Below are 21,032 nucleotides of genomic sequence, written 5' to 3'. Positions count from 1 at the left end.
CAACACAGAAGGATGTGGGGAGATAACTTGTGACTGTGGCTTCCAAGGAAAGTGCTTTAATTAAAAGAGCTTCAATTAAAACGTGGAGTATTTAAAGTGTTCCATGGAGTTAGCTTTGGAAGGAATACGGAATAACTCAAACCTCAAACCCCAACAGAAATGCCAAGTCAGAGGCAGCAGCAGGCCGCCCGGACAACAGGATGATGGGAGTTTAATTGGAGGATGGAGATGGAATGGAGGCAGAGTGCTGCAGCCAATTAGTCTACTCCGTGATGTGCAAGTCTCTTCAGCAACGTGTCTAACAAGCTCCGCTTGAGATGTGCTGGCGAGGAATCTCCTTCCTGCCTCGGCCCAAGTGTTGCTTACTGCAGACAATGCAGCCTCTACTGTCCTGAGTGTCCTTTCCCGGGGCAGAAGGTGAAATGTTTTTGCCTTTGAAGAAGCAGCCTGTAGATGAGAAGTACTGTGTGCGGGGCGTGTGTTAATTACTGTTCTTGTTCGGGGACAAAACACCAGCCCCAAATAGCATGAAGGTGGGCTTTCTTTGGTCCCATTTTGAAGACACAGTCCCTCATGGCAGGGAGGGAAGGTGGTAGGACTGAGCGGGCAGCTGCTCACACGGCATCCCCAGCCAGGAAGCAGGAAGAAGCAGATGCTGGTACTTGGCTTGCCTTTTTCTTTTTAGTGACCTGGAGTCTGGACCATGGAACAGTGTCAAGCACATTTAGGATTGGGCCTCTCTTCAGTTAAACCTTTCTGGAGACATCATCACAGACACATCCATGGGTGTATTTCCATGGTGATCCTAAAGCCAGTCAGGCTGATGATGAAGAGAAAGTATCTCAGGGTGGTACTGGACCCTGGTACCTGCTGGAAAATCATTCTCTACATTGCAGAGACACAGCCCACTGCAAAAACATTTAAAGGTTCTCACAGGGACCAGGCAAAAGCAAAACTTGTGGGGATGAAATCAAGTAATCTTCAGTTGCTTCAAACCGGTTGAAGTTTGACTTTATTTCAATAAACTCTGTGTGTCTTAGATGTGGGACAAAGTGATGGAGAAGAGGGAAAACAGCTACAGGAGGCAAGGAGGAGGGAGGAGCCACCTTAAGAGGTGAGTACATGGATGCTTCTAGAAGCTGTTTAAGACTGTCCCCCCAGCCATTTTCAGAGAGATGTGGTAGTATGTTTGAGCTTGGGGGAGTGGTAGGTGGGGAACGGGGAGAAATACAGAAGAAAGGAATGTAAACCTTCTCAAAACAAGGGTAAAAACCATCATCTGTGGGATTCCTTACTTGAGCCCAACTAGTCATTTGACCTTTGCTCTCCAAGTGCTCAGTCTAGCTATTTCCCCCTGTACATCGTCCACACTAAATACGTGTTTGAGTTATCTTCCTCACCCTCAAGGGCACACAAACACTTTTCAGATACTTATTTATAAGCGTAATCTCTCTATATTCACTTTGATCAGAAAGTTTACTACCGCTAGTTAATCATCAGGACACCTCTCCTACCTTCAATTACAGCAGATGGACACAGAGGGTACCTGATGTTTAATTTACAGGGAACACTGCTGGTTATGAGCTCCTCGCCGCCTCTTCCCACCTCTCCTCCACCCTACTCCCACCCCTGGCTGACCATGGGAGGTAGTAATAGAGCCGTGACTGTTCCTGAGTGCCTGTCATGGTCTGGCTTCCCCTGTGGAGAGCAGTTGTTTCTCACTGTCTCTTCTGTTTCCTCTTGTGGGATGGGAGGCGATTCCAACAGTGCTGTGGATTGGCTCAAAGTGGTAGGGGTGATGCTGGTCGTCTGTTCGGGGCAAGCACCTCCCGCACCTGCAGCTGGTGCCTTGCTGACTGCAGAGAGCAGCAGCGTGCGATGCCACAGAGATGCACTTGGTCTGCAGGGGTTAGATTCAAAGCGGAGACTATGTGAGGATCCGTGACGAAGTCTGCCAGCCTCCACTTCCCTGTCTCGCTCGTGAGTTGGGTCTTGTGAAATTACTAGGTGGAAAGGCCATGGGTGTCCGTCCCCATCTTGCTCCTGAGGGAGTTCATGCATCCACGTGGGTCCTGTCCCTTTTGCTGTTTGCTTTGCTGCAGCTTCTCAGCAGAAAAGTGAAATCGGGGGTGTAAAGCTCTTATAAAGGAGCCTAAGTTCAGGCAAAGGGAAGTCTCTCGGCCTTGCTCCATCTTGTTTTCTTGCATCCTAAGAGGCTACAATTCTTCCTCTTGCATAGTCACCAGTGTTAGCGTGTTCTATTTTGGGATAAAGGTGTGCCCTTGTTGTCCTGGGGAGGAATGCCAAATACATGTTTGGTACATGCATATACAAAAACAGTCATTTTAGTTTCAGGTGACCATGGTCGTGTGTCGTGTACCACACACACGAGTAAGCAGGATGTAAGTCTACACTAGACAACACTGAGCGCTGGGCAACACAACACTTCGTTACAGTACAACTTCGGGTTTGCCCGTTCTGTCCCGTCCCATGCTGCAGCACGTCTACAGTTCTAAGGGTGACAGATGCATCACGAGCTGGTTACAACTGAGTTAGCTTTTCTTCTGGCAAAAAGCTCAAGCAACTTGGTTCCAGGTAAGGTTTCTAAGTTGCTTGCAGAATGTCAAGTTGGCAACCAGATGAAACAAAACCAACAAAACCAAAACAGAAGCTCTGCCACAGCTTCAACCACCCTGGCCTTGATTTTAATATCTTAGAAATCTCAGAATAACAATAAAACAATTAAAAACAAACAAAGACACACAAACTTTCACCAGAGTCCCGGGGATGGCCCAAACTGCTCAGCTTTCTGCAGCTCAGGGCAGTTGACCTGACCCAAGGGCAATGTGAATGGGGATAATTATCACGGCCAGATTGGACTTCTAGTTCCTCTCCACCCCTCCGTCTCTTTTTCTACTTGCACTCACTCCTTAAACACTTAAAGTGTTCCTTCACACAGCACTCCCCAGCCTCTGCTGCCTGTGTGGATCAGGCGTCTGAGAGGGGCAGGTTTCTATGGCTACCCTACCACCTGGCAGGAGATGTGCCACACGAACTGCCAGGAGAATGCCATGATCGTGGATCCATCATAAACCTTGCAGGCTGTGCTGCCAAAGCTGGAGTCCATGGGTAACCAGGGAATGGCTAGGATGTCCTTGGCAGGCTCCTGGCAAGGAAGGACTGGTAGAGGGACTCACTGAGCAGAGCTCTCCTGGCAACCTCAGGCCACCCATCCAGAAACCCAGGGTGCAGAATCTAAAGGATACAGAGCCCCCTGCTTTGGAGAAGGTGGAGCGTAAGCATGCAGTGTCAGTCATGATGGCTGTAACTGCACTGCATACCTTAACATCTCGGGCTTCTTTGGTGTAGGTTAGATACTGCTCCAGCACCCACCGATCTGTTCTCTTGGGTCTCATTTAAAGTGGAGCAATTCTAGGCCTCCCACTCCCCCAGGGGCCTCTCCTGCCCAGGGATGACTGGGGCCTGAGCTGAGGCTGACATTTTGCAATGGCTCTGTCATTTGGTGCGGGTGAGGTCTCTCTGGACAAGTCAGTTTAATTAAAAACTCTTAGGATTGGTGTTTATGATGGAAATGCTGCCTCTGGCTTCCTAGAGCTGGATGGATTAGCCTATCTCAGAAAAGGCTTAATGACTGTGATGTCACTTGCTACTTCTTGATAAGGACGAGGGAGGAGAGGCTGGTGGCATGTATTCCAAAGCTGAAGCAAAAATGAAAAACCAACAAAACCTCAAACTAACCACACACACACACAGTCACACACAGACACACACACAGAGTCACACAGACACACACACAGAGTCACACAGACACACACACACACACACACACACACACACACACACACACACACACACAGCGCTATCTGAAAGGTGAAGAAGCTACCTGCTCTCATCACCTATGATAGCTCTCACCTAAGGCAACCAAGCTCAGCTTGTGTTCTAGAAGCACAGCTTTATTACTGGAGGGGAACACACTGAATGGCAAACGCTGACAAAACGCCACGTTGTTTGCTAATCCTAATATGTTATTCTTCTTTTAAGATTTGCTTTTCTCAGCACCAATTCAATTATAGATGCTACAAATCCTTCTGACATTTAATTCCCTCTTGTCAGAGAGTAGTAAATGTATACAGTACATGCACAGCTTTCCCATTAAGATGTTAATATATATTGGAGCACACTAGCCTTTATACAGCATAACCTTTCCTTTCCATCTTCTCAGAGAAGGGAAGGGAAGGGACCAACGAAGGCAAGAAAATCTTGAAGATTCCCATAGAGCATGCCAGGGGGCCGGCATCAGCCATCAGCTGCATTCAATTCTAGCAATGGCATGCTGCTACTCTGACATTTAGAATGGCTGTGCGAGGCCACTGCAAAGAAAACCAGAGTAGTCATCCTCAGTGTGTACCCTGCCTGGATCTCAGTATATGTTCATTTAAATGACAACTGTGCACAGACAGTGGCTCAGTGACCAGGACTCAGGCTCTCCCTGCCTGCCACTGCCTAGGCGATGGGATAGAAGCTCACTTGCGATCAGACCTGGGCCAGAAGCTAAACTTCATTCTGTCCTGTGTGACTTCAGGTAGGTCGATCGCCTACTCTAAGACATTAGCCCCAGTGATGTTCTGCAGGGTTGCTGTGAGGGGTAGAGCATGCTGTTGGGATTTGATGTCCGTTGAGCATCAGTCCTCTCTATAAACACCTGAGGAGATCTTTTTGGTTCTTATCACTGACCCTAGGCCAAAGTTCTAATAATGTTCAGCTCTTCAGAAACAAGGGTCACCAAGCTTTCATTTCACTTATACAGAATTGACACGTGCTGTAGCTGATGGCTTTGCTGCTCTCCATGGCGGTTAAGGAAGCACCAGGCCACCGGATGCACGTTATGGTTCGGGTATACCATTAGAGGACCCAGATGTTAAGCCCTCCACAGCTAAACGTCAGGACCAGTCTCTGAAAATGTTGATTTCGCTCCCTTCTCCAGCCACTTGGTTTAGCTAATCTAACCAGCAGCAGAAATGGCTCCATGAAACGGTGCCCACCCAAGGTGTTTAGCGTCTTCAGAGGGACCCTGCTCCACTCGCTCATCTTGTTACAGGGCACTGACAGGGGATCGCCTTCTCTGGTTTAAGCAAAGGGAAGACACCGAGGATGACACTGGGGTTTTCCTTAGGAACCTGGTAAAGAGGGCAGAGTGTAACCGGCATTCCCACTAGAATCTGTCTCTATAGATGCTTTGGTGGGCCTCAGGCATTTGGGGTGTGAGGAGGATGGAGTCATGAATGTGGTGAAGTCACCCCAAAGCAGTGTCCAACCTGTGGAACTGGAGCTCACACTTCGCACTGTGGCAGCAGCTCTGTAGTCTGAAGGAAAGGTTTGGTCTATTTGGCCATAACCACCTTGCTCCCCATGGTTAAAACAGTAGCATGTTGGATTATGGGAAAGGTCAGCACTAGGAGGAAATTCAAACTTCTGTTGTGGCAAAGTCACTGAGCATGGGCCTCACCAGATCTCTCCAAAGGTCTGATTTACACTAAATTTAAAATCCTTCTGTTTTAGCCCCCAAGCACTGATGTTACAGGTATGCACCAGAAAGCACGACTTAAATTTTAAAGACTGAAACGTCCACATCTTAACTCTTCTCAAGCATTTGTTCACAATGGCATTTAGGGCCACCTCAGGGGGAAATGAATCTCATCATTTAGGGACGTCTAAGGGGCAGTGGCACTGGAAACACCAGAGCAGGGCACGCTGGATCTTCTCTGAAGGGGAAGGCACTTAAAGGCATTTCCAGGTCAGTTAGCACACATAGGCTGCTCAGAGCCCCTGATGCCCATCCTAAAGTTAATGAAAAAGGGTCAGAAGGAATTGTATTCTCAAGAGACTCCCGAGTAAAGGAAGCTGTGGTGTCCTCAGAGGCTGGGAAGCCTGAACCAGAGGCCCCATGTTTAAATTCTATGTAAATTGTTTGGGCCCCTAGGCTGCCTGCTTTCATCACTTACAAATGATCAACTCTCCCTTAACTACCCTGCAGGAGTTTCTTGAGGATCTCCTCTCCTGTAGTTGCAGCTGACCTCATTCATCAGGCCTTCCTGTTCCTGCTCTCTGGGGTGCTTTTCTAAACTGGCCTGCACCTTCTCCTGTCTCAGCTCTTCACCTCTAACTACTTGGTGTTAATTTTCCATAGTCACTATCAACTTGGGGAAGCAGTCTGTGTTCCCCAATGGGAAGTTATCACGGGGTGGGCAGCGTGAGCCTGTGAGATCCAAGGCTGGTGCAACCCCTACTGGATCTTATTTCCCACTGTGTAGTAGGGGCCAGCCCAGAGCCAAACACACGGAGCTCAAATGCTTTTGTGGAATAAAAATTAGCTAATATATAGGAGGGCCAGGGGTACTGCTTAATGGTGGTCTTTCTTGACTTCTCCTTCTGACATACTGTCCATGAAGGCTACTAAACAACCTGTTTTCCAAACCAGGGTCACACATCACGTGGTGCTGACCAACTGAAGAGTTCCTCCAAAACGCAGTGGCTGCTGAGTGTCTGTGCGTGTGCTTGTGCATGTATGTACAAATGTGTTCACGGGTGCAGGTATGCAAGCATGCAGGAGTCCATTTACTGCACTCTGCCTGGGAATCCCTGGATATGTGAGTGAGGACGTAAAGCTCAGGCTCCTCTGTAATCTAAGAGCTGGTCCACTGGGATTGTCCCAACCACTGCGCAGGGGTTGTGGAAGCCAGCCCGGTATGTTTCTATGGCTTGTGAAGGGCATGGAGGGTTTTTCCAGATCACTCTCTCATGTTGAGGGTAACAAGAAAGCAGCGCTGGCATGCCTTGCTGGTGCCCTGCTTCCAATGCTGAAGACGGACGGTGTGCCCTGCCGGTGCTGAGGGCCATTCTCTGGCGCACTATTGACCACCTCACTCCACCCAACAGTTCCCAGAGGCTCCTTCATTGCCGAAGGGAGGGAGGCACTCAGAGATATTTTTGTTAAAGTTTTAAAATAAAGTAGAAGGATAAATATGCTTAAAGCTATTCTATTCCACATGGGTGGCAATAACCGCCAGCTGTCACCGAGAAACAGCAGATGTAATTGATAAAACAATTCAAAACTAGTGTGGATCTATCGTCAATAAAATTAACACCCAAAAAAGTAAATAAAAGGGTTCAGGGAAGAATCGGATAAGCCCCCCAAGTTGGCCAATAATTAAATCAGCGAACTAGGCACCGAATCTTTTTAAAAATGCAGACGATAAAGGAGGACCAGCCGGGCGTCCTGCTTTGCTGGCTGAGGGCTGCATACCATATGCTGCCTATGAAACCGCCATTAACTGAGGCAGGCACCGGGGAATGGAGGTGGGGGCAGGGCAGGGGAAGATCTCAAAGTGTGAAACATTAATCCCTAATGTGGAAAGGATGGACTTTCTACCCGGTACAGCAGGGAGTGGGTAACATTATTCATTATCACAGTTTAGCATTAAATGGGCAACACCTACTCTAATTTATCGATGGGCTGTTTAAGGCGGGTGTTAACCTGTTTGTCTTGTATTATAATTGAATTCAGTCTGCAGGCTACAGAAATTTGAGAAGTTCATCCTTTCTCAATCAATATGCTCCCCTTCAGTGACCCATTTCAAGACAGCTTCATAAAAAATAATGTATTTTGTTTTAATAAATTTAAACACTATGACAGCTGCTCAATTTTTATTGGTTGTTTTTTCTCCCTTTAGATGTCTCTTCGCTGCCTAGAGAAGCCAAGCTCACAATCAATAGTAATTGATTAATCAGCATCCCCTTTGAACAAAGGTGCTAATCAGTTTTTGATTAGTTCATCAAACCAGATGCAAAGGCAGCCCTGCCCCAGCCTTCCAGCTCACCAGCCTTCTACATGACTTATGACTCCCAGCAACAGGAGTGCCTCGGTCCGGGAGGGAATGGGGGGGGGCAGTGTAATTATTAATTTAACCAAATTATTATGAACACAAATGGTTGTTGGTTTATTGCTCCTGACTCGGGTGATTGATAGAATGGCAGTGGGGGCCCATCTAACACGGTACAGGACTGAGGCCTGCAGTGCTCCTAATTGATGGTGCTGGGAGAAGAGGGACCTGCTTGATTCATGCTTTCCTAAAGAGGATGAAATTCCTTTTGCCTGTCTGACTGATCCTTGTCTGGAAAATGTGCCAAGAGATCAGGGTCAACCCAGGAGAACTTTCTCAGAATTCTTGAAAGATCCAATCGTGCAGGATCACTGTAACTGAGGGCTGCCCTGTTTAAGTGGGGTGTGCCGGAACAGGGCCCACTTTCAGCTGGGGAGGCAAGCAGTTGTTTACTTCTGGCGCTGCAGGACTGCTGGGTAGGACACACCTACCCTTGTTTTAAAAGAAAATAAAGTTAATGGATGTTTGTACAATTTCTTTCACTCTATCACAAGTAAGAGACGAGTAAATTACATGGCTAATGGGTAGCTTCCTTTCGAATCGATTTATTTAGAATTTGTTCATTTATTCAGAAAGTATTAGCTGGCGGCTTATTGCAGGGCAGGGAACAGACCCAGCCTGTAGCCTCCTGGAAGCTGGGGAATAGCAACAGCTCAGCCCTGGAAATCAATCCCATGTTCTGAGACATGGGGGAGTACTAGCTATGTTAAAGATGGCCGCTCAAGTACCAGCCATTCAGACCAACCATAGTGAACATTACTTGGGAAGAGTTATTATAGAATTCTGCTTTCTTGTGGGCTCCAGGAAGCAGCAATATGCCTGGGCTTTGGTTTTTCCAATGCAAAGTCAAGAGCCTTGCTTACGGATTTCCCTGAGTGACCAGAGAGCTTCAGAAGCTATAGGGAGTTGGCACTGAAGTCTCATGACATCATGGGAACTCATATAATTGTTTAGCCCTGACCACTTTTAAGTCTCCTTCCTCCAGTCTTTTTAGGATATGCCTCTTATTCTGGATTAGTAACACCTAAATCCTGGAATCAAGCATGAAACCTACTTTTGCAGGAGCTCAGGATGCCGTGAAAAAGGTCTGAGGTGGATAAATAGTGTACGGCCGGGTGTGTGACCAAACAACACCCTACCCCGACCTGCTTCACCTTACATTTCGCTATAGCATGGCCTTCTAGTCTATTCCACAGAAGTAGACAGTCAATATGACTTTAAGATCATGCCACATAATCCAACATCAACTGCTTTAGGATACAACCAAATTTGTTGTATCCTGAGCCATTAGACATCTAGGGTGGAACACACTACTTCAAGTCACGGGGCAGAGTGGCCTCTGCTGTCTACTGTGTTCAGGGCACAGGCCTCAGTCTGAAATAAGACACGTTGTCACCATAGGAAAGAAAGGTGGGGGAGTGAAGAGGAGAATTAGCTACATGAACTCATTCTGAGAATCAGAAGCCACCCTGATTGCTCAGCAAACCAAGTGGTCATTTGGTCACAGTGGACAAATCACCCGCAGGTTGGACACTGCAGTGCCTTACCTAGTGACTAGCCCTTACCTGAGAGATCCTCACTGTCCAGTTCTTCTGCGGAATTGGGCAACTGAGTAAGGCCTTACAAGTAAAAACAAATCGTTTTTCTTTTCATTCCTCGAGGGACATAAACAAAACACTTAAGAACTGAGGATGGATTTTGTTTTGGTTTAAAAAAAAAAAAAACATGAGCCAAATCTCTTGCTATCTCTCACTTTTTTTTGGAGAGCTTGATATATTAATCCATATGCTCATTTCTTTAATTATATAATTTTGTTATTGATATACAATCGAGGCAGAAGGAGTCCTCAGCCTCCATGTTGAAAGCACATGAAACATGAGGGTGAATGGTTAAAAATCACTCATTCAAAACAGCATGCGGACGGGAGAAGGTAAAGCCGGGGTGTTAGTTGTGGGCGCTCTGGTACAGATCTCTTAAATATGAACGCATTTAGGTGCTACATATGGACGGATGTGAGCTTTATCTTGCATTTCCCTGAAAATCGAAATCCTTTGCCAATACTGACAAACACAGTTCATTATCAATTTAGCACAATCTTAGATCCCATTATTTCAAAATGGTCTATCACCTGCTAAGGGCAGATCGCAGGTTAGGCCTTTATCAGAAAAATCTGATTTCCAAACCATTTTTTTTTTTAAAAAAAAAAAGGATTTTATAAATCAATGGCATTCTGGAAAAATGAAACCCTCAAAGCTGAAAAAGCAGTTAGGTCAGGAGATGGTCAAGTGGGGCTTGAGGTGCGTGTATTCCAGTCAGTTCCAGCGTTGGCCAGCTGGCACGGCTCTCCACCAGCTCTGGTTTGAGTTAAGAGAGAAGAGGAGCATCGCTAAGCAGAGGGAGGTTCAGCTAGAGATGGCTTCCATTTCCTCATGCTTCTTCCTCAGCTGGTCTTTTAAGGAAGTTTATTAAACAACAAGCATGGTAAGATGGTCATGGGGCCCTTCACTTATTCGTTGCTGCTCTTCAATCCCAGCTTACTGCCCCAGGAACTCAAATCCCTTCAATAACTGTCCTACAGGCTCTGCCTGTCATTCTGAAGATGGCGTGGATCTAATTCAGCTGGAGAGAGACACAAATTCTGCTTGTTTTTGTATCTTTCCTTTCCCTGGAGCTCACCACAAAGTACCTTCTCAGTAAGTATTTGCTGAATTAGTGTTTTGAGGGACATCCTTGGTGAATTACTTACCAGAGCCTTAAGGCAACTGAAACAAATGCTCTGAAAATACGTAATGGCTGACGGGTTGCCATATATACATACATGTATGCATATATCAAGTGAACTAAAACAAGTTTGTATGAGTGGTCATTAAAACTTGAAACTTCTGAGGTAACTGACAAGTCACAGGAACCTGGGGAGCTGGCTGAGCATGTGAGAAGGCTGTTCCACCACAACTCCTAGGAGAGGAGAGTTTCCCACATGAACCCTAGGTGTCAAATACTCCAGAGCAGAAGCCAAACCAAAATGAAAGCCGTCAGAGTCCACAGGTGTTTGCAAGCTATGGAACCAGGCAACTAAAGGGAACATGGCATTTGGATAAATTAAACAGGCAGAGGAGAAAGGCTAGCCGTTTTTGTCCTGAAATCTGATTGGCTGAAAGTGTTTCTATTTCTAATTGGCTTTATCCATTGAATAAAGACTGATGAATACAATTATTTGAATAACTGTTATAAATGGGTAACATAAAGTAGTTCTCTGTAGTTAATTATAAATTTGCAGTTCTCAGAAGGCTAATCCCTCACTTCTTTCTACGTGGCCCAGTGAATATCAAAGTGTTCTACATACGTGCTTGGTGCCCATTGACCCACATTAAACAAGGTTGTTTCAAGCAGGCAGCATTACTGCTGAAGGCTTGATCCCTTGGGGAGGGCACTAGGAAGCTAATTTTAAAAAATAAAGACAAACATGTTTATGAAGTATCATTAATATGCAAAGCTTTCCATTACGAAGTGACAGACAGTTGATATATACCTCATTAAAGCCAAAACTGTCATTTTTAATGGCATAAACTTTAGAATATACCAAATCATCTGGAATTCTCCTGCTTAGATTATGCTCTAAACTGAGAAGCCATTTAGGCCAGTGGCATTAAATTTGTTTCTGCATTTCGATTGTTTTTGTTTTTAATGAATCTGCGGCACACTGTCATAGCTGGATAATTTCTGAATAAATATAATTAGGAGAGTTTGCCACAGCACTTGAGGTACAGTGAGGAAAACAAAATTTACCCCTAGAATTGCTTTGGCCTAGGTATTTTTCTTTCATGTTAAAAATTAGACTCCTCTCATTTTCTCAAAGAAAACGACAGAGATGCATTTTATGAAGCAGAGAGTATTTCTCAAAAGGAAACATTGTGATTGAATAATAAGTGGGAAATTACTTCTTGGTTCTTCTATTCAAAAATTCCTATCACCTATTCAAGCTCTTTCTAGTCACTTCTAATTAAAATGCACACGCTGCATTTCTTTAAACTCCGTTAAACAAATGAAAGTTTACTTTTGTTGCATATGGGACTTTTTTTTTTTTTGAGCAATTAAGGAAGTCCTGAGGTGCAGATAGGATAATTTCATTTATGCACAATGGCGGTCTCGTCTGCAGAGACTCATTTTTGGCCTTTTCTGGTGTTAGAGGTGCTGTCTGTGGTGCAGGCTAAGCACTGTGTGCTTCTGAAGCTGTAATTTCTTCTTCTTGACACAACAATTTTAAACCAGAAGAAAAAGACCCCAAAGACTCAGAATCGGTCAGAAATCCTAGCCATTTCGATACGTGCAAAAATCAAGTATACCTAAAGAAGCTGCTGGGTTTGATTCATCAGGTTATCATGTAAATACTTCACAGAAAATTACAAAAATAACAATGAAATAAAATTCTTAGGAAGCAAAACTTTGGCCCAGTGGCCCAGCACCATTCCCATTAGGAAAAACAAAGCAGGCGACGGTCTCTGTCTTACCTACGCAGCACGCATCTGATCACTTGGCCGTGTCGTGGAAACTGACACTTCCACCACCAGCCATAAGAGTTCAGACGCCCCCGGGAGTTTTAATCTAAAGCTCAGTCATCCTGTTCTTCCTGCTTTGTCAGCTTTTGTGGAGTTTTCCCTTCTTCCCATTAGCAGAAATTTGGTTCGCGCCGTTAAACAGTTTCCAAACTGCATATCAAGGCTGCAACGCAATCTTCAGGTCCTGCAGCCATTCGTAAACCTCTTTAGCTTTGGTCTTGGGTAGAGCATACAAGGTCTGCAGAGTCCCTTGACTGGATGACAGCCTTTGAATGCCACTGTTATGTACTCATACAGAGAGATGTACACAGAGGCACATACACAGACGGTGGACATAGCGGTTGTAACCACGTGCACTGCTGGCTAGTCTTCTTTCAAATGGGCTTAAGAACTTCCCACGAATGAATACTATGTAAGGTAAGGACATAACACAGTGCTTTTAGCGTTCTATTATGGTCTGCACTAGTCATAAATCAGGGAAGGGGAGACTCATGGAGCAGTTATCTAAGGATGGTCTGGGGTGTGGGCTTGTTACCTGGCACTGGCCAAATACTTTGAAACCGAAATAGAAAATGAAAAATGCTTCAGAGAGGTTCTCCATTCTGGAATGAATAAAAATCTATTTAAAAAAAATCATCTGGGATAAGAAAATCCATGAGATTGTCAGCCTCTACTGTCTCAACAGGTAGAAAGGGCAGGCAGAGAGATAACAGAATGAGGAGAAAGGGAATGGGAAGAAATAGATAGGTAGGTAGGTAGATGATAAGATAGGTAGGTAAATAGACAGACAGACAGAGGCGAGACCTTCAACCTAGAAGCCAGCTGTCTGCAGTGCAACAGAAGCACAAGCGCTATTCCAGACCGTGGGCATGCTATCACCCCACCTTTCAAGGGGGTGGCGGGGAGGGGAGGGAAAGGGAGAGGGGACACACAGAACAGAAAAGAACAAGGCACAAGACATTTACAGAGAAGCGTCCACAGTGAAACAGAAAGACAAAAACCATCACACACACCCACACACCAAATAACCAGAATGACGACGACACTGCCCGTGCGGGTAACCACCCATGCATATCTGCCTGCAGCCTCTGGCCATGAGCTATCAGGATTTGGCAGTGGTTTTTTTTTTTTTTTTTCTTTTTGCATCGCTCAACATGCACACACAACACAGGTTTTTTCTTTTTGTTTTTTGTCTTTTTGGTTTTTGTTTTCCTGTGCAGGCCCTTAAGGATGAGCCACAAAACCACAATGCTCAAGATCCTTGTTGAAAGAGACCCCCCCCACCCCGGTGTCAGCCTCGCGTAAACAGCTCATTCTTACACTCACATTTATCTTTACTCTCAGTGAGATCCTTAAAAACATATGGTGTGTATTGTTGCTTGGTTTTCTTTGGGAGAAAATCCATTTGGTTTTGGATCATGCCCATGCACTTCCAACCTTCCAGTACATGCTTATCCCAATCAGTTATAGGTAAGAACAGACAGTCAACATACATGAACAACTAGAATAAACTTCATACATACTCTAGCAACACAAGCTTGAATAAAATATTTCAATGAGTCTTCGAAGGGAAATCTTGATGTCTGGTTTTTGTTTTTTGTTTTTTGTTTTTTTTTTTTTTGGTTTTTAAATCAAAGAAAAGAGCCATATGGAAAATCCAGTGTAACACTTTTGACGCCAGTCAGATGGTCACAGCTGTCTGACTTAGTATGTCTTGTCATTTAAGTTGCTGAGTTATTAAGCCACTTAAGTCTCCATGAGGACCACCTCAAGGTCATCAAGTGAATCTGCCATGTGGTTGCTGTACTGAAGAAGCTGGGCCTCTAGTCCTAGGCTAAAATCGATGCTCTCCTATGATGGCCTTGTTCTTCCCTTGGTCTGGGCTTCCACCACATTTTGTTACCCATTACAACTGACTAGAGAAATTTCTTCCCTTTCCATCAAGTAAAATTCCAGACATTATTTTAGTTTGGCTGTAGGCTTGAGAGTCAGCTGGTCAAAACAGTGGGGGGCCCTTTGAGAAGAGGCTATGAGGATCAGAGACAAGTTGAAGAATGCATTTATAAACACATTATACAAGGATCAGCTGGGATACCCACCACTTTTCTGTGGCTAAGGATTCCATTGAAGGTACAGGGGACATGCCAGGGGGAGGCTGGCCTTGCTACTTTCTCCCACAAACATCTCACACCAGGTGGTCTCACCCTAAATTCCCAAGCTGGATGTTTTTCAGAGAGAAAGACAGTGGTTGCTTCTCATAGCACAGGCAACCCTATGACCTGCCATCGGCATGCTATAAACAGTCCTGATCCGTGTGTCTCTTTTAAAGGGACAGACGTAATTAAAATGAGTAGCCCTAAATCCGAATCAGCTTTTAGTTGATGTCTCAGGTTTTTAGACCTGAGGACAAATTCTCTAGCTCACACATTCTGTCGGGGTGCTTAAGGAGGAACCCCACATGCACAAGTGTTTGGTTTTTCTAGAGAGACTAAAACATAGAACTATGGGGCTTTAGGGGATAAATGATCACTATTGCTTCAAAGAGCCCAGAGAATTTGGGAATCTTAGATGGCACTTGACCCTGGAGTTAATTATAAAACGTCCAAAACTTAAGAGTACTTTAAAAAGAACTACACTGAAGCCAACTTAAAGTGCTGAGGATAATCGATACAAGTCAGGAGGCACTCAACTAAAGATAAAACATACAAACCACTAAAGTCTCCCTTCCACTCAAGACAGGTTCCTCTCCAATAGCTCTGGCTGTCCACTCTGCAGATCACACTGGCCTTGAACTCACAGAGATCCGCCTGCCGCTGCCTCCTGGGCACTAGGATAAAGGTGTGGGCCAGCACATTAACAACTAAGTTTAATGGAGTTGCTGTCTTGAGAAGGAGCCAAGCTCTACGGACACTACCTTAGAAATGCACATTTTATATCTAATTGATTTCTCACGGCTGTCCAGTGTACCTGGTCACTCTTAATTTAGTGCACGGGCATTTCCCTTTGTCCCAATGGTAGGAAAGGACAGTGAAGTGGGAGTAGGCTAGGCTTCTATCTAAGCTCCTGTTACTTTGCAAGGGGAAAGGAGGCGGGAAGGAGCAGGGGAGAGGGAGAAGTTATCCCCGGCTGATCTTGACCAAGCACAGCCCAACAGGTATTACTCAGATTTCCAACTTGTAAGTTCTCAGACATAGTTGTCTAAGAAGTCAGTGTAGGATAGACATTATTCTAGCAACTGAGTTGACACTACAGGGCTGGCTGATCACCTATTGTGACTGAAGTGATAACTTTTCACTCTGCATAGCGCACAGAGCAATTGAAGCAGACCCTTTACCAAATGATTGCCTTGGATTCAGTAATTATAATTCTGTCCCCTTTTAAACTTAGATATCTGCTTTAAGTATTGTCTTGCTGAGGTTAGATTTGAGCTGAGTAATAGAATAGTATACAGATGAAACAGGATTCTCATTTTCTGACTGAATAAAAAACAAAGACAAAAAGTTAACAGACCTGTCCCCACTTTGTAGTCAGCTGGTGACTCATGATGTCCCTGTCTGAAGTTTATGCACTCGGTTTTTAATCACCTTCTGGCTAAAATGAAACCTTAACACACTTTTTATTATTTGGGTTACAAAGTACCACATACCAAAGACTTCCTTCAAACTGTACTTAATGCTGTTCAAACGGACATGAAGAACATTCTTGGAGAACTGTTTCCCACCTGGTAGAAGCCTAAGCTTCAGTGAACAGCGGGATGGGGAGGTGGGGTGGATAAGTTCTCAGCAGGATATAAGTCATGACTTTGGGAGAGAAGACTAGCAAGCTTCCCTTGTTCATGTCAGGGGTCAAAATAGAGCTCTTCCTCCTGGACCCTCTGTCTCAAGCACACTTTGAACTCCCTTTCAAAATTCCCTGAAGTAAAAGCTGGTAAGTGAAACACCCTGGCTTGCCCATCCTAGCTTGGTAAACATTTAATTAATTAATTTTAATTAAAACACTTTTTGAAGGTTCATTTATTCCAAGGTGTGGTGGAGCTTTATAAATAAGGAAAAACGTGTGATGGACACCTTGCCCCACTTGCCACCAGAGGGAAGGCCTCATCTCAGACTGCAACCATTGGCCACCGAACTCACAACAGAAATGACAAGACCCCGTATAATGTCAAGCATTAAAAAAATTACAGTGCATTTATGAGATCAGTCTATTTGGAGCATGTTCCCTTGAAGACTGCATTTCTTTTTCCCAGGCTTGCCTTGCCTCTCAGCAGCGCTGAGAGAGTAGATAAACAGTAATGTGGTACCAACCGTGAACTGCTGGTTCTGTCGTCGCCGTGGTGTCTACAGACAGGAACAGAGGATTGGAGGAAGGGAAGAAACAGGAGGAACGGCATGCAAAAAAAGGGAGAATGGAAAAAAATGGAACAGATAATATATGAGCAAGCTTTCAGAGAACACCGCGTGACAAGCAATAATAAATGGAAAGCAAAAAGCATTTGAAGTGAGTTGCACTGTTTTAAGACATGCCTTGAGCTCAAAGCTGCGAGCCAGGGAGGAAAACAGTAAATTCTTTGGTTCTGGGGGACTTGCCAGGGCACACGTGTTTGTGAGTCAATAGTCAGGGGCACATGCGAAGTGATGCGAAACACCAGTGCAAACTCAGTGGCTGCTAGATGGTTCTTAAGGCACCGAAGCTCAGGACTGCGACAGAAAAGCTCAGTCGGAAAGCTAGTTAAACAATGGATTCAGACATTCAAACATTGCCTTTGTGTTAATCCAACCCACCTGGGGCCCTGGGGCTTCTTGATTGACAAGTGAGCATCATAGGAATCAGCCCCACACTTAGGAGGATACTTTTCCAGCGGGAGCTCAGAGCTTGGAGGTGAGTAGGCAACACCCAGATTCAAGTTCTCCATCCACTGGGTTATTTCATCAGAAGACAGTTGGCAAGGTCAGTTCACAAAAAGGCCGTCGGAGTGAATATGTTCAAGATACATATGTATAACACACACACACACACACACACACACACACACACACACACACACACTTCAATTCTTCCATTTTACAAGATGTTATAATCTTCAAGGCCAGCCACAATAACACACATGTTCACACAACTGCCAAATACTACTTGGGAATTTCAAAGTCTCAGGTACTCAGTCATCCCTGTGTTCAGCCCAGGTTTGGGTGCCAGGATTCTGCTGTCATGGCTGGATCAGGGGACAGAGCCTTCGTCATCTTTATTGCTGCTGTTCTGCGGTGGCCTGTCTCTTTCTTCCTTTGTGATGTTGTTCAAGGTTGTAGCAATGGCTTTTCCTCACAGAAAAATACTCCCATGGCACCTGATGCATGGGTTTCCCCGTTACTTTTGGCTACAGAAGTGAGGTGCATATGTAACAATATACATGGTGACATTCATTTCAGACTCGGTGCTTCTGACCAACTTCACACTAACGTCATCACACCAGGACCTTCTTCCTTCTTCAGTTCTGCATTTTTCAAGTGTGGTTTCCCTACCAGGCCCTCTCTAGCAGCTGCTCATGGTGAAGTGGAATATTGAGGGTTAAAAATCATAAGTAAACCCTGTCATCTGTATGATGCAGTTTTCTGGCTGGCGATTGTTCTCACTGACTCGCTGGAGCTTGACACAGGCAATGTTTAAATGCACTGGAACACTAAACAGTGTTTTTAGGAAGGGGGTCCAATGAGCCCGTAGCTTCTGATGTATAAATATGGCACATGAATTCACACCGGTGTTCCCCTTCAGTTGGCATGCTTCCTGGGTCAAGAGGGACCCAGTTACCATAAAGAACTCAGAGTCCTTCTAAGGAGCCAGATTAACCAGAGGCCTGAGAGGCCAATGCAGCTTGGTGTAACCAAGCACTTAGTTCTCAAGAGTGGAGGAAGGAGGAAAAAAAATCATAAAGTACACTGCAGTAGAGTATAATACTTACTTATAAGTCAAGTCTGTGTGCCTAAAATATAGTGAAAACAACACAGAGAACTGTACAGTTGAAACAAACCCTACATTAGAACCTTAAAGAGGATAGACACATCTCCAGAGTTGAGATGTGAGCCCAACACTGGTTTGAGGCACTTTAAATTTGAGGGGCAGGATCAAAGGCACATTTGTATAAACACTTAACGCATGTAATACATTTTATGGGCAGGCACTGGCTCCTTTCCAAAACAGAAAAGGAACAGCGATGGATGCTCTGGCTCATTATTTCTATGGTAGCATTTCTATTACACACTTTCAAAATTTTTTGGAACCAGGTAAGTCATTAGTGTAAACTGAAGGGGACTAAAACACTAGAGTTAGAAGTTTCAAAAGTCAGGTCCGAGCATTGACCAATGATCCCAATTTACTGTCTTCCTGCATTAGAGCATTATGTCAGCTTCATGACAAAATTAAACCAGGTGAAGCCAGGCATCAGCTCTTACAAGGGCACCGGACAATAAATGCAGCCACAGCCATAGTGCATTTTGCACCCCAACTCCAGGGATGCGAAATCCATCAATTGTACCCAACAGAAAAGGGGACATAGCAAGAAAACACTCTAAAACGGTTAAGCAAACACATACTCAAGTCAAACAACATGATCATTGCAGCTGGAAATGGCGAACCCATGAGCAGTACTGGGAGGGAAGCCGCAGCAGAACACAGGTAGCTGCAGGGTTTAAATCAGGATTAGGAGTGTGTCCTGGGAGTGACTGACTCTGTGTCTCAGAGAGCATCTGGTATGCGGGCTGAGCAGAGGCCATTTCAAGTCAAGAGAGAAGGGAAAGTGCTTTACAAGAGACCGCGTGCTCCCCACAGGGAAACTAGGGCGGGATCTAATTCTTCTTTGTAATTGCATTATGACACCATGCAGACACACCATAGACAACTTGGCTCTGGGCTGAGTGAGTCCAAAGTGGTGAAGCACACTTTATTAGGGTGTCTTCATCAGGAAGTAGAGAAAACACAATCCTAGCCCTCAAGCATCAGCTTCTGGGGTGGTCAGTGGAGTATTTCAGAACACTTTAATTGTGTGGGAAAATGCAAACATTTCCAAACGAAGTTATAAATGCAATAACTGGCTTGAAGAACAGTGTCTAGTTGCCCTCAGAAAGACTTTTAAAAGCTAATTTTGTTGTCTTAAAAAATTTTTTTAAGCTAGGCCGATGAGAAAAATAGGTCACAAAAAGTTGATTGGGAAGCACTAGTTATAATATACAAAACAGCTACGTTAAGGCATTCTTTCTAGTTTTAATTATGGTGAGGGTAAATGTATTGCATATTATTTTACAATAATATACAATACCATTTTTAAAAATAACGAAACAAAAGCAAGCCAATCCCCTGTCCTCACAAATGCTGTGTGTGGGTGTACGTAGCCTTCCTACGCATTTCTTAGCTGCTTTATGAGTTTACAACCAAAAGGTGTCTGACACAGGCCTGGCACTGACTTGAAAGACAGTCTTTCATTCAACACTGACTTCTCTTCTTAGGCTTAGAGTCCTGCAAGCAGTTAATGTGACCCTGCCTCAAACAAACGAAATAACCACAGATACTTCATGCTGAGGTATGATATTTACGCAATGAGAAGGCCCTGACAGTGTGTGGGATTAGAGACAGTAGCCATTTAACCAAGTAGCCAAGTAGAGGAGGAACACGCCTGGCCTGTGTGAGCGGCAGCTGGGCAATATTTAGTTGAAACAGTCATGTGTAAGCCCCACTGTGGCTCAGTCTAATCCTTTCAGATGGATTCTCTCCAACTTAGAATTGTTCATTGAGTGTGACAGACTGGGGGCTTAAAACTAATCCATAAATTAGTCTGTGGTCTCAAACACAACGGGTGCCATAAATGAAAATCCAAGAACAAAATTAAATTCCCAACCTTAAATACATTTCTTACCAATTGACCTGTGCTGTTCTCGTGTTATGATACAGAGTCACTGTAGGGCAGCGTGTGGCTATGTGAGACCAGGGTGGACACTGGAAAATGCTGTGGGCACAACGTGGAGAAAACAGTCTACCCGAGAGCAATGCTTAGCTGTGGGGAATTCAAGCGCCTGTCTTGCCAGCCGGAAGCTTAGCTGGAAGTGGGACAAGCAGCCTAGCAACATTTTAATACACTTTCCCTACTTTATTTTCTTAACTAAAGTCAATACAGAACCAACGGGCTTTCTTAATTGAATTCCTCCCCAGTCTCTGCAATGGAGAGGCTTTAAATCTCAGCACCAGGGCAGGCAAAGAATTCCCCTGACAATTTTACTTCATAGCTGTGCTGTGCTTGCCAATATATATTAAATATGGGTGCCCCCCCTCAATTTATTTGAAATCTGTTGAAAGAGAAAAATAAGTGCTGGAAAATTCAAGTTTGAGATGTATTTTCTACTGGTTTTCCAATTAACTTCCTTACCACCTATGTTCTGCCTAATTAACCTATCATTCCTTAATGGTGGAGAAAGTGGCCAAGAACAGAGCCAAGCTAAAAGGCCTAAACTAGACGCCCTAAGAAAACCATTGT

The 21,032-nt window shown here is 44.7% G+C and overlaps 1 protein-coding gene across 6 annotated transcripts in view; it reads right to left on the bottom strand.

Moving 5' to 3' along the window:
- The window catches only part of Cadm1 (cell adhesion molecule 1), a 330,891-nt gene that overhangs the window by 6,644 nt on the left and 303,215 nt on the right, over positions 1–21,032 (bottom strand). For 2 of the 6 annotated variants that reach the window (XM_006242946.5, NM_001012201.2), the window contains 2 exons: positions 16,822–16,854; positions 9,527–9,580 (listed from right to left, as the gene is read on the bottom strand). The exons of 2 other annotated variants lie outside the window; for them this stretch is intronic. In XM_006242946.5, the coding sequence (XP_006243008.1) occupies positions 9,527–9,580; positions 16,822–16,854 (87 nt within the window). The remainder of the gene's footprint in view (positions 1–9,526; positions 9,581–16,821; positions 16,855–21,032) is intronic. 2 more of the 6 variants (XM_006242944.5, XM_006242947.5) reach the window with 1 other exon arrangement.

Source organism: Rattus norvegicus, chromosome 8 (genome assembly GCF_036323735.1).
Source record: "Rattus norvegicus strain BN/NHsdMcwi chromosome 8, GRCr8, whole genome shotgun sequence".
Taxonomy (NCBI): domain Eukaryota; kingdom Metazoa; phylum Chordata; class Mammalia; order Rodentia; family Muridae; genus Rattus; species Rattus norvegicus.
The sequence above is the reverse complement of the archived record's forward strand: the minus strand, read 5'-3'. Positions and strand labels throughout refer to the sequence as shown.